This window comes from Manis javanica, chromosome X, assembly GCF_040802235.1.
Source record: "Manis javanica isolate MJ-LG chromosome X, MJ_LKY, whole genome shotgun sequence".
In the NCBI taxonomy this organism is placed as follows: domain Eukaryota; kingdom Metazoa; phylum Chordata; class Mammalia; order Pholidota; family Manidae; genus Manis; species Manis javanica.
The window spans coordinates 73,478,522-73,491,550 of record NC_133174.1 but is presented as its reverse complement, the minus strand read 5'-3'; the positions used below and the strand labels follow the sequence as shown (position 1 = coordinate 73,491,550).

Here is a 13,029-nt window from a genome sequence, read left to right as displayed (position 1 = left end):
AGGCCACATATGATAAACCCACAGCTAACATCATGCTGAGCAGCAAGAGGCTTAAAGCTTTTCTTCTGAGATCGGGAACAAGAGCAGGATGCCCACTCTCCCCACTGTTATTCAACATAGTACTGGAGGTCCTAGCCATGGCAATTATACAAAACAAAGAAATACAAGGAATCCAGATTGATAAAGAAGAAGTTAAACTGTCACTATTTGCAGATGACATGATATTGTACATAGAAAACCCTAAAGGCGCCACTCCAAAACTACTAGAACTGAGATCGGAATACAGCAAAGTTGCAGGATACAAAATTAACACACAGAAATCTCTGGCTTTCCTATACATTAACAACTAACCAATAGAAATAGAAATCAGGAAAACAATTCCACTCACAATTGCATCAAAAAGAATAAAATACCTAGGAATAAACCTAACCAAAGAAGTGAAAGACCTATACCCTGAAAAGTAAAAGACATTCTTCAGAGAAATTAAAGAGGACACTAACAAATGGAAACTCATCCCATGCTCTTGGCTAGGAAGATTTAATATCGTCAAAATGGCCATCCTGCCCAAAGCAATATACAGATTTGATGCAATCCCTATCAAATTACCAAGAGCATTCTTCATCGAACTGGAACAAATAGTTCAAAAACTCATATGGAACCACCAAAAACCCTGAATAGCCAAAGCAATCCTGAGAAGGAAGAATAAAGTTGGGGGTATCTTGCTCCCCAACTTCAAGCTCTACTACAAAGCCACTGTAATAAAGACAATTTGGTACTTGCACAAGAAGAGAGCCACAGACCAGCGAAACAGAATAGAGACTCCAGGCATTAACCCAAACATATATGGTCAATTAATACACAATAAAGGAGCCATGGACATACAATGGGAAAATTACAGTCTCTTCAACAGATGGTGCTGGCAAAACTGGACAGCTACGTGTAAGAGAATGAAACTGGATCACTGTCTAACCCCTTACACAAAAGTAATTTCGAAATGGATCAAAGACCTGAATGTAAGTTGTGAAACTATAAAACTCTTAGGAAAAAACAAAGGCAAAAATCTCTTGGACATAAACATTAGTGACTTCTTCATATCTCCCCGGGCAAGGGAAACAAAAGCAAAAATGAACAAGTGGGACCATACAAGCTGAAAAGCTTCTGTACAGCAAAGGACACCATCAATAGAACAAAAAGGTACCCTACACTATGGGGGAATATATTCCTAAATGAGAGACCCGATAAGTGCTTGACATCCAAAATATATAAAGAGCTCACTCACCTCAACAAACTAAAATCAAATAATCCAATTAAAAAATGGGCAGAGGAGCTGAACAGACAGTTCTCCAAAGAAGAAATTCAGATGGCCAACAGACACATGAAAAGAAGCTCCACATTGCTAGTTATCAGAGAAATGCAAATTAAAACAACAATGAGATACCACCTCACACCAGTAAGGATGGCTACCATCCAAAAGACAAACAAAAACAAATTTTGGCGAGTTTGTGGAGAAAAGACAACCCTCCTACACTGCTGATGGGAATGTAAATTAGTTCAACCACTATGGAAAGCAGTATGGAGGTTCCTCAAAAAGCCCAAAATAGAAATACCATTTGATCCAGGAATTCCACTTTTAGGAATTTACCCTAAGAATGCAGCAGTCCAGGTTGAAAAAGACAGATGCACCCCTATGTTTATTGCAGCACTATTTATAATAGCCAAGAAATGGAAGCAACCTAAATGTCCATCAGTAGATGAATGGATAAAGAAGATGTGGTACATATACACAATGGAATATTGTTCAGCCATAAGAAGAAAACATATCCTACCATTTGCAGCAACATAGATGGAGCTAGAGGGTATTATGCTCAGTGAAATAAGCCAGGCAGAGAAAGACAAATACCGAATGATTTCACGCATGTGGAGTATAAGAATAAAGAAAAACTGAAGGAACAAAACAGCAGCAGAATCACGGAACTCAAGAATGGACTAACAGTTACTAAAGGGAAAGGGACTGGGGAGAATGGGACGGATGGGAGGGATAAGGGTGGGGAACAAGAAAGGGGGTATTACGATTAGCATGTATAATGTGGGGGGGGATGGAGAGGGCTGTGCAACACAGAGAAGACATGTAGTGATTCTACAACATATTACTACACTGATGGACAGTGATTGTAATGGGGTTTGTGGGGGGTGACTTGGTGAAGGGGGGACCCTAGTAAACATAATGTTCTTCATGTAATTGTAGATTAATGATAAAAAAAACTATAGGACAGTGTGCTTTGAAGTATTTTTTAAATGACTTCTAGATTGAGTAACACAATTGTTATTTGTGCAAAATTAAACCATTATAACTTAAAGTTTTGATAAAGGATTATTAAACACTCAACTTTTTGGAATTCATTGCTTAATAATGTGGATAGAGGCAGCATTAAGCATCTGGAGAATGATTTCCTTATAGTTACTGTGCCTTGTGGAAAGTCCTCCTGTATCTTTGCATATATCCCAGTTTGAAGATTGCTGTCTTAAGTGACTGGCTATGCCTTCCACAGATTATTACAATTACACACAACATTATTTAGTGACTAAAAATAAGCACTCTAGATGCAGACTTCGTAGGCTTGAATACTAGCTTAGTCTCTGCTCTTTTACTAATTGCATGAATTTGGGAAATCTTAACTCCACTGTTTCTCTGTTATCATCACTGAGGAGAACAGTTGGCTATCACACAGGTGAAATGAAATAATACTTCTAACATGTTTAGAATAGTGTCTAACACATGCACGTTAGCTGTACAATCCTACATAATTTATATTCTTGTGAGCATTTTACAGATACATCTTAAAGTTTCTGTGAGCATCTCTCAGGCAGATTTAAATAATTTGTGGATTACCCATTCATACTTCCCTTACCTCTGCTGGTCAATCAGGTAGTTTTCAACATTTTATATAAGAAACTAGTACAGTGTTCCCCATGCATGTTTATGCATACATATAATTGTGTGCACATGTATGCGTGTTTCAGCTTGTGAATACTTGCTGTCTGCCCATGACAGGGAAACAAATCATCTTTAGCCACAAATATTTGTTGAATACCCACTGTCAGGGAAAGTTGTATATGACAGAAAAGAGAAAAGCTGACTCTGAAATTTACCCTTGCAAAGGACTTAGGGAAATTACAAAGATTAACAAACCAATTTTGAAATTAATCTGAATTTTTAAAAAATTTCTGTGATTTGAAAAGAAGCAATAAATTCAGAGTAACCTATACAAGGAAGTGATAGAGGTAACAGGAAAAGCAGGAAGTATAGAGAGAGAAAATAGTTGTTTGTACTTAAAATTAAAGATCAGTTAATAATGTAGCATCTCATCAGAAAGGTACAGACATTAGAATTCAAGTTATGAATATCTTTAATTTTTCTAAGAATGCTATAAAACTCATTAAGTATAAGTGTATTTCTTTTCTGTGTCCTATTTAACAGAACCACTAGTTCACCGTTAAGATACATTTCAGAATACACTTTTTAATTTATATTTGTGTTCATCTGCTTTTTTGCTAATACACATTAGTTGAACAGGAAGGAACTAGAACATCGAGAACTTTGGCATGAACATTGGTAATTTATAAGACGACAGTTTTTCTTGAGTGTTGTATCAAGGACTTCAGCACTTGTACTTATATATCCTGTTGAATTCAGCAGTTATCTTGGAAGTTTGAGCTCCCTTCCCAGCAAACAAGGCTTTGAAACATTTAAATTAATTAGGAATAATTTTTTTGTGTAGGTTATTACACCTTTTGGAATAATTAGTACCATACATCGTACGATATACCAGAACCAATGAGAATCACTATTACCTTCATGTAGAAACGTTGCTTAAATAAGGTAGATCTTTTACTAGTCTCTAGTAAAACAGGAACCTTCTTAGAATATCACTGTCTTCGGTGGACCTGGAAAAAAAGAAACTACACAATTTGATTTTAGTTCACATGTTTTAAGAGCCCCACCCCTCAATTTGTGCTTCAACATATTTTAGAGTAATTGAATGTAGAATGAATTTCACTAATGAGAATATTCTGGTATTAGCTTCCATGATAAACTTTGTACTATCTTCATGGGGCTTAAAAAAAAAGGTCTAGGAGTCTGAAGTAAATTTCCAGAAAAGAAGTGGGTGTACTTTCCTTTTGGTGTTTTAGGGGAAGGAATTTCTCAGTACCTCTACTGTTCTCTAACATACGATCTGTCATTATTCTGTTCTGCCTTAGTCCTTTACAGGACCATAAGAATTTCTCCCATGGAGTGATCTCTTTAGTTATTTTCAGTATAGAACTTTTCTTTCTTCCTTTAACTTTGTGTGCAAGCCTTTAGCAATTCTAAATGCATTAGGCTGCCATACTTCACTTGTATGAAAGGCCTTTTTTGTGCATGACAGTCTCTAACCCAGATATTCTCTAAGATCCCGTTCCCATGATCTGTAAATGCAAAAGAAAAATTATTTGGAATTCCTGAAAGTATTATAAACTGCTGTAACTTTTGCTATTTTATGAACTTTCAAGCATATGTATGATTGAAACTAAGCCAACAGTGTTCCCCCCAAAGGTGGAGAGCCCTAAAATGAATAAATCATGTTATTAATTTATCAGTAAAGTTCAGATAAGTGGATTCTTCTGTCAGGAGACTATGAAGTGTGTCCTGTAGGTAAATAAATATTCTACTTTCAGTCTTTTTTACACAGTTTTGCCTAGCAATCCTTTACGCACCCTCTTTGGGAATGTTATAATTTAAGGTCTTTCTATGAATAAATGATTTCCTAAGTTTTTCTGCTCTGCTAGTTTTTCAAAATGAACCATCAACTGCTACTTCTTCTTGGGTCTTAGTGTGCTCTCTCTCAGTTATTATTTAACACCTAATTTAGGTATTTAGTTAACACACATAGTGTATTATTAACGGTTTTTACGTGTCCCTCCCCCCAACCACTAGATTATAAACTCCTTGAAGGCAGGATCCATGACTTTCTCAGCTCTGTATTCTCCATGGCACCAGCTTAGGCTCTTGCATGTTAGTGCATAGTGCAGGAACTCAAAAGTATTATTCTTTTTAAACAGATTTGGTTCATTTGACTTGTACATCTTCTAAAACAGCAAGAGAAGATTTAGAACCAGTTGTGCAGAAATTGTTTGCTCCATATACCGAAACGGAGATAGGTAAGAACAATAATCAGTGATTCATGATGGAAAGGTAATGTAAGCACTTTACTCCTCTTAGATACCTGGGAAGTTTCTGCATCCAAACTGAGATATGATGTAGTCAACAACAGCGCATACATGTTTTACTAGGATAATTGAGCACATTCTCTTCCTAAAAGTGGGAAAATATTTACCCTGTAATGATAAAGGAAAAATACACATCTCACCCATAACATATATAACTAAGTGTGAAAATGTACATTTATATGCATACATACGTGCATAAAAAAAGACTGCCAGGAAATCTCTCAATTTTGGTGGGGTTATGTACAATTTTTAATTTTTTAAATATATTTTTTATTTTACAGTTACACAAAGAGCCTATATTCCTTTATACGAAAAAGTTATCTTCATTTATGAAAAAAAATGTTAGTTCAACTGAGTGAAAATTAAAATATTAATTGACAAATGTAGAAATCTTTCCTAACTAGTAATTGCCTTTTAATACATAGTATTCTGGTGATGTGATAAATATTTAGCTCCCAAAATAGATATGCCATTATTCTATTTACTCATGGTGGAAAAATGCTTCTCAACCACAAAGTTTTAAACTTCCCACAGTATAGGGTTGCTCTTATAGCTGTGAATAGAGCAAATTGTAGTGTGTTTTGTGTGTAAGTGATCAAAAAAAGCCAAATTGATCTTCATTTACATGAAGTGAGGGTGATTTTCATTATAAGATTTGCATGTCCTCTTGAATCATGGCCAGTTTCCTCATTGACTGATATAGCTTCATTTTCTTTGGATGTTATATGTTTGTTCAGGCAACCATTTATTTACCCATACGTATTATATTTCCTTTTAGTTTATCCCGTATGTGTCTTATTGGTTTTCTTAATACAGACATAGTGCGTAGAGGGGCATTTGTATTTACATAAGAAAACAAACCGTTCCCTTCTCTGTAGCTGGTATCAGAATAATTAGTTTCTTTTTGAGCTGCCTGAATAAAATCTTGCAATCTGAAAATTTGCTTTAGTTTGGAATTTAAATTGTTTCATATTTACATTTTCTTCATTGGAAAGTTTCATATAAATATTTAGATTGTTAAAATTTTGATTGCAAAGGTACATGATAATATTCCTAAACCTAAAATAGAATCATAATTTTGTCCTTGCCTTTAATTGGCTATAAAAGTGAATTCCTTCTTTATTTCTGAAATTTGTCATTATTTTCTACTGTAATTTCACTGTGTGATGGTCCCAAATAATACACCAAATTTGATTCTTGTATTATTGCTATTTTTAAATGAATTTCATTTTATTTTTTAAAAAGTCAAGCTGAGGAAATTACATGTTCATTACTTAGCATCCTCTAGCCATTTTATATTTTTAAACATTAATCTTAATGGTTAAAGTGATCCCATTTTGAAATGATGTATTGTTTAGAACCTGAGTGAAATTCTTAAGTAAGAACTGTGCTCAGAGGGGTCCTCAGGTGCACTGAGGCACTGAAAAGCTAGTTTTCACTGACACATAGGCCTTTTTATCATCAGGATGAGGTAGTGGTCATATTTTAATTAAAATGTCAGAACAAATACTGTTGGAGTTATTGAAAATGAATCACCAGATAAAGTGAGCACTGGGCCGTGGCAGGTCAAAGAGGCAAAGTCACCTGGAGAAGAGAACTCAATTCATTTTCCTGCCTAAATGAGGAAGAAGGAACATGAGCAATATGAACTTTTAATACATTAAAACACGTTCTTTTCTGTAGCAAAAGCCCTGTTTTCACAGATTAATAACTTTTATTATTGTTTTAACTTTTTGACAGTGATATGAAACCTTATATTTTAGAGCATTGTAATGTTTTGTTTTAAAATGTGTGTCTAAAGAATAACATTATTTGAGCTTGTTTTCCTTTTGAGCTCTACATTCTGTGTAGTGCTGTGCTTCATAAGCCCTTGTGAAAGCCTGGTCACCTTCCAAGGAAGTTTGTTTATTGTAAAAGATAATGTTTCCTTCTCAAATACAGTACTTGTTTGCCAGTTTATCTAAGAATTCCAGTAGGGTTATGAAGTATCCCCTTGAGTCTCTCCTTCTAACTTTTTCACATTTAAGGTATCAGCTAGAGTTCTTAACAAACATATACTCTGTTTCAAGAAGCAGTTGTACTAATACTTCCAAGAGACCCACCTCCTAAACCCCTTGAAGAATATTAAAGATCTCTAATCCCTTCCCTACTTCCTAATCTAATCCAAAGAAATTTCAGATGTTTTGTGCTTAATGAACCTGATTCTGCAAGTGAGAAAAATAGGTGATGGCTCCTCATGTATGTGCATTAAAATCATTCCAGACTCCAGAATATCCTTAAAAGCACTGAGTAAGCATTATGTTTTAGTCTCACTGGTAGAATTCAACCCTTGGTTTCTTATTTTACCCAAGAAATTGAGATTTTTTGATACCAATTGAAGCAAGAATTTTATTAGTACTGAATCTTGAAATGTCTACCATATAGTATCATTACTGCACTATCTTCTTTCTCTTTTTCCTTCCATTGTGTGTGGCATGTGGAGTTACCTCGTTCCATCTCATTCATTTCCTACCTCAAAAAAAACAGCACTGCCTAAAATCAGAAAATCTCTTTATAGGCATCTTTTGAAGTTGGAGGCTGGTAAAGGTGTTAAGTAATTGTTAGACTGAGAAGTCAAATGCTTTAATTCCTTCTCGTGTTAGTTGTATCCAGACTAGGTCACAGCTCTGACAGTTACCTTTTCTCCTGGTTTTAACGCTATGCTATGCTACTAAAATACAAAATAGTTTATTCTCTTCCTAAACATGGCATGCAACTACAGACTATTTGTTGCTTTTATTTGATGTGCCATTGTTGATTTTCTGTTGCCTACCTTATTCTGTACTTACCCAGTTTAATTTGCCCAAGATCTTAATTCTAAATGACCAATTACTGGCTTAGTCCTTCACACTTTGTAATTGAATGAAATGAGCTAATTCAGAACACCAGTTCTACTTCTGGCCAAGTCATGTATTTTTAGCCAGACCTAGGCAACCTTAATATTTTTTTGACAGTTGTGCACTTTGCAACTGCATGTTATTTTTCCAGCTATCTCGCTCCCTTCCAGCTGACCTCAAAGAAAGATGAAGCAATTAAATGTTTTAAGGTCAAAGCCTAATAACTCCCTTGTATCTAGAGCATTTATCTTCAGCCTATGTCAACTTTTCATCTTCCTCATGGTTTCTTTTCAAAGCTTCAACCTCTCTGAAAGTTCCTTCCTATAACCTATTGGATTATTCATTTTCCCCAATTTTTATTGAGTGAAAGCTCTCCTTTGAGCTGGAACCTTCATCAAATACAGGATAAGCTCTCTTAATGTATACTTAGAAATAGACTGCACAATATTAAAGTATTTCCAAACCTTAGCCCACTTTTCTGCAGTGCTTCTAGAGTCTGGTGTCACAAATCACAGGCAGTATATTTAATTATCTTCCTGTAAGATATACTGAAACTAAACTCACCAATAAATTTACTAGGACCGTATGGTTTTAGCAGTGAAATATGAGTTCTGTATGCTCCTTTATTTTGTCGGTAATAGGTTTTGCCTCCTATTGTGTGCTTACATGAGGCTAGTGATAACCTTAGACCCATAGATCTTAGCATGAGAAGGAGGCATCTTAAGGGATCACTTCTTCCATTCAGAGTTTTGACATCCTATCACACTGATAATTATGGTCTATTCAGGATGAATTAGAAAAATAACATTTGGTATTTTTATAGTAGAGATATAAGTTAAATATAGTAAAGTTCTCTTTATCCCAAAGAGGGGAATGGGGCATTCTTGTTAACTGAATACTGCAGTTAGCTGAGAAATTCTCTACATTGATCACCAATTTAGCAATAAGAGTTAATTACCTAGATAATTACACCTCTAGGATTTTCTTTACAAAGTACCTCATGGTCTTGGGTAATCTTCATGCACATCCATTGTTACCATTGCACAGAATTTGAATTTTTGTTCATATTCAGACTAAAGAAAATGCTGTACGCAATAATAACAGCAATATTTTGTTTTCAACAGAAGAAAATACAACATTTCTAAAGCAGAGAGGCATAGAAATAACTAAAATGACAAGGAATAAGCTTTTAGGTATTGAGATTAATAAGGTCGGACCTTTTAGTAAGCACATCATACTTGGATTATACCTGAAAACAGGAATAAAATCAATTCAGAAATTAATCATTGAGTGTCTGTTGTGTTCTAGACCCTGTATTAGGGAACTTAAAAAAGCCAGAGAGTAAGGACTACTTCTACTTCATCTGTGTAGCCCCAGCTACTAGCCCAGTGCCTAGCATGCATAATAGGTGCTTGCTGTTAAGTGAGGGAGAGTGTGTGTGCTAAAAACGACTTACAGTCTCACAACCTTACTTTTGTTATTTGTTTATTGGTTGTCATTACTTTTGTAATCCACTAGGACAAAGTGTGAGTGAATCAAGATATCAAAGTTTTAGTCCTATAGGTACTATTTTTTAATAATAGTTATTGAGATGTAATTCATGTACCATACAATTAACCTATTTAAATAGTAGCATTTGGTATTTTTCAATATATTCACAGAATTGTTCAAACATCACCATAGTCAACTTTAGAATATTTCCATCCCTCCAAATAGAAACCTCATACCCATTAGCACTCATCCCCCTCTTAACCCCCAAATCCCTCCAGCCATAGGTGACCACTAATCTTATCTCTCTAGATTTGTCTGTTCCAGACATCTCATAATCCTGTATGTGTTACTGATGTACTATATAATTTTTCAAGCTGGTTTGTCCATGTGAAATATAAGAACGTCAATTTATGTTATCTTCACACTTCGTAGGCATCATTTAAGGACGAATGTGATCATAAATACTTTGATACTGGTGAACAGAATTAATAGAAATCCAAGGGAACACGATTGGAGTTAAAAGTACATAACTTACTAATTATAAGAATAATTCCAAGAATCAAATTTGAAATCTAAATTTCTTAATTTTGAAAATCTTGAAGTATCACGTGTGTTAGGGTATGTGAATACACATTTGCTATTGTTTACATACGAAGCTCTGACTATAGTATATGGTCGTGGCTTTGTTAGTAATTGGCTACATATTGTAATAATTGGCAGGCATATTGTGCTTTAGATGTAACTAAAATTTATGTCTACATTTAGAAATTGAAGAAGTTGAAAAGCCAAGACTTCTGTGGGCTCTTTACTTCAATATGAGAGATTCTTCAGATGTCAGCAGGAACGCTTATAATGATTTACCATCCAATGTTTATGTCTGCTCTGGCCCAGACTGTGGTTTAGGAAATGATAATGCAGTCAAACAGGTAAGGCTGTTGGTGTCTCTTGATTTTGTGCTAACTTGGTGTGGTAGGGAAAGTGAATTAGTTTTTCCTCTGGGAGGTGGGAAAAGAGACTAGAAGAGTGTCTCTCATTTAATACTATTTCTAAAATTTGCCCCTAAGATTTTTTCTATAAAAGACAAAGCTACCTTAATATACTTTAAATTTACCAGGATTTTTCACGTTTTTGAATGTAGTGATGAATTACAAGAGGTCATGTATGAGTTCTGTGGTGGGAATAAGGATGGAAGATGTTAGAAATACATACTCCAAAAAAGGAATTTATAATACCAGTTTTCTAAAGAAACATTGCTTCTCATTTCAACCATTGGCCTATCGGTATATTTGAAATACACAAATTTTTTTCTCTGATAACCTGGGTCATTTCAAAAGGAGTATAACTAGCAAAGCATACAAAAAGTAATTTTAAAATGGTCTTAAGGCATTTTCTTATCTTAGAAAAGAACATGGACCTTAGTTTTTCACAATTAACATAATTCCTTTAATGTTTTGACACAAGCCAGTGTCCCAAGAGCTACTCTTATAGCTGCTGAGGAGTATGTTAAGCCGGGTGGAAGAGGTTTAGTGCAGGCCGACACCAGCTGCCAAAAGTGACCCATGAGTCCATTCAGCTGAAGAGTCATATGCATATACAAATACACTTCTCTGCACATGCCAGGAAGAGAAGAGCAGAAAATACCATTTTTTGAGGCACAAGTCTAAACTTTTCACAGATACAGTTGGCATATCTGTCTGTTGAACCAGTAAAGATAATTTAATACTGTTTTAAGATCACAGAATGGAAGTTTCATTTCCACTAGTGGCAGAGATCTTATGGAGTGAATGGCCTCATTGAGCCTTTAATCTAATTTTTACTTATAGCAGGAAAGTCATGACCCATACATTTACAGTTTTTACCAAATTCTTGTTTCTCAACTTCAGAGTCTCATGGTGATACTGGATAATCATGTTCGGCCAGTTATAACAAACAAAAGCAGGAAGTCACAGCTCTCATCCATCATTTATACTGTTTACTAGGAGCCCAGAGTGGTTCAAGATCTACACTTATGGCTTAAAATGACCAAGTCATTTTCATTACAGTGTTCCAGTTTTTCCATGCAGAAATTGCCAACAGGCTTTCAGCCAGGTAACTTAGGTCATTATTATTCCTGAGGGAAATTCCATGTTTTTTTAACCAAAAAGGAAGGCCTTTTAAGTAAGGGCTTTTATAAAAGTGCTGTGGGAGCTAAACTGCAAACGAGATGATAATCAAAGGATAATTTTACAAGGTAATTTGCTCCCAAGAAGATAGGCTTCACGAGTTAGCACAGTAGAAAACAGTGATAATGCTACTTTGGGCATTAATTATTATATGCTATTACATATAAGTAGTTTTAAGCTTGTTATATAGCTTTTACCCCAATGTCAGTTTGGCAAGAAATATTAAAATTCTTACTTTAAAGGGCATCAATAATATTTACAAATAGCCAGTTCATGCAGATAAACTGTGTCCTAATTCCAGTATATCATCCTATATTCAGCCCAGTCACTAACTGATGACTTCTATTCTCCAAATTGTCTATAAAGGCTCTCAGAACATCACCTAGGTTTTGGCTGTGTAGAAAACATAAGCACCTGCAGATTTTTTTGAACAAATAAAATGCTTCATTTTACCAGTTGAGCAAGTTTGCATCTGCTCCTTTTATTTGCAAATGTATAGATGTTGAATAATGTAGACCTGTCTCCCATGTGTTCATATGAAATTGTTTATGATTTGAAGGCATGCTGAAAATATGCAGCAGTTTGTGTTTAATATTTGCATGTTAAAAGTTTTGTGTAGGAGCATACCAGGACATTCCCTATTATCACCACAATGACGTGAGCATAGGAAGAGTGGGATGCTTTCTATGACTTGCTAGTTTTTGTAGTTTGTTACTTCATTTTTTTTCTGAAACTGATATATGGTGTCTCTCTTCTTAGTATAGGTAGTATCTCATTTACCTACACATACGATAAACAGACTTATGGATAGTCCCCTACTCCCAAGACATTGAAAACTCACTCCTCCTTTGGGAACCCCCATCCCCTACAAGCTGCCACCACACAGGAACAAGAATGTTTTAATGTTAGTGTACTCTTTGTATTATACTACAGGTATAAAATGGGTTAAATTGACTGATGTGGGCTGGCAACCTAACCACTGTTGACAGCATTGTTTTTGTGAACAGATTAGAAACTCACTTAGGACTTTCGGTACAGAATTTGTAAGTTGAAGTCTAGCTGTCTAGGCCATGTGGACTATCTAGTTCTTATGTATTGCAGTATCTTTCACGTTCTTAAACCTTTGAGGGAGAGCACAATCTTAGGTGTATTTTCTGAAGCTGCCATTCATTGAGCATTTTATGTTTGCCAGACACTATCCTAAGTATCTCATTATATATTATCTTAAACTT

At 35.1% G+C, this 13,029-nt stretch overlaps 1 protein-coding gene across 3 annotated transcripts in view; it reads left to right on the top strand.

Moving 5' to 3' along the window:
- CHM (CHM Rab escort protein) overlaps nucleotides 1-13,029 on the top strand; it is a 215,684-nt gene that overhangs the window by 197,522 nt on the left and 5,133 nt on the right. For all 3 annotated transcript variants that reach the window (XM_037004815.2, XM_037004812.2, XM_037004811.2), the window contains 2 exons: nucleotides 5,101-5,199; nucleotides 10,401-10,561. In XM_037004815.2, coding sequence (XP_036860710.1) covers nucleotides 5,101-5,199; nucleotides 10,401-10,561 — 260 coding nt within the window. The remainder of the gene's footprint in view (nucleotides 1-5,100; nucleotides 5,200-10,400; nucleotides 10,562-13,029) is intronic.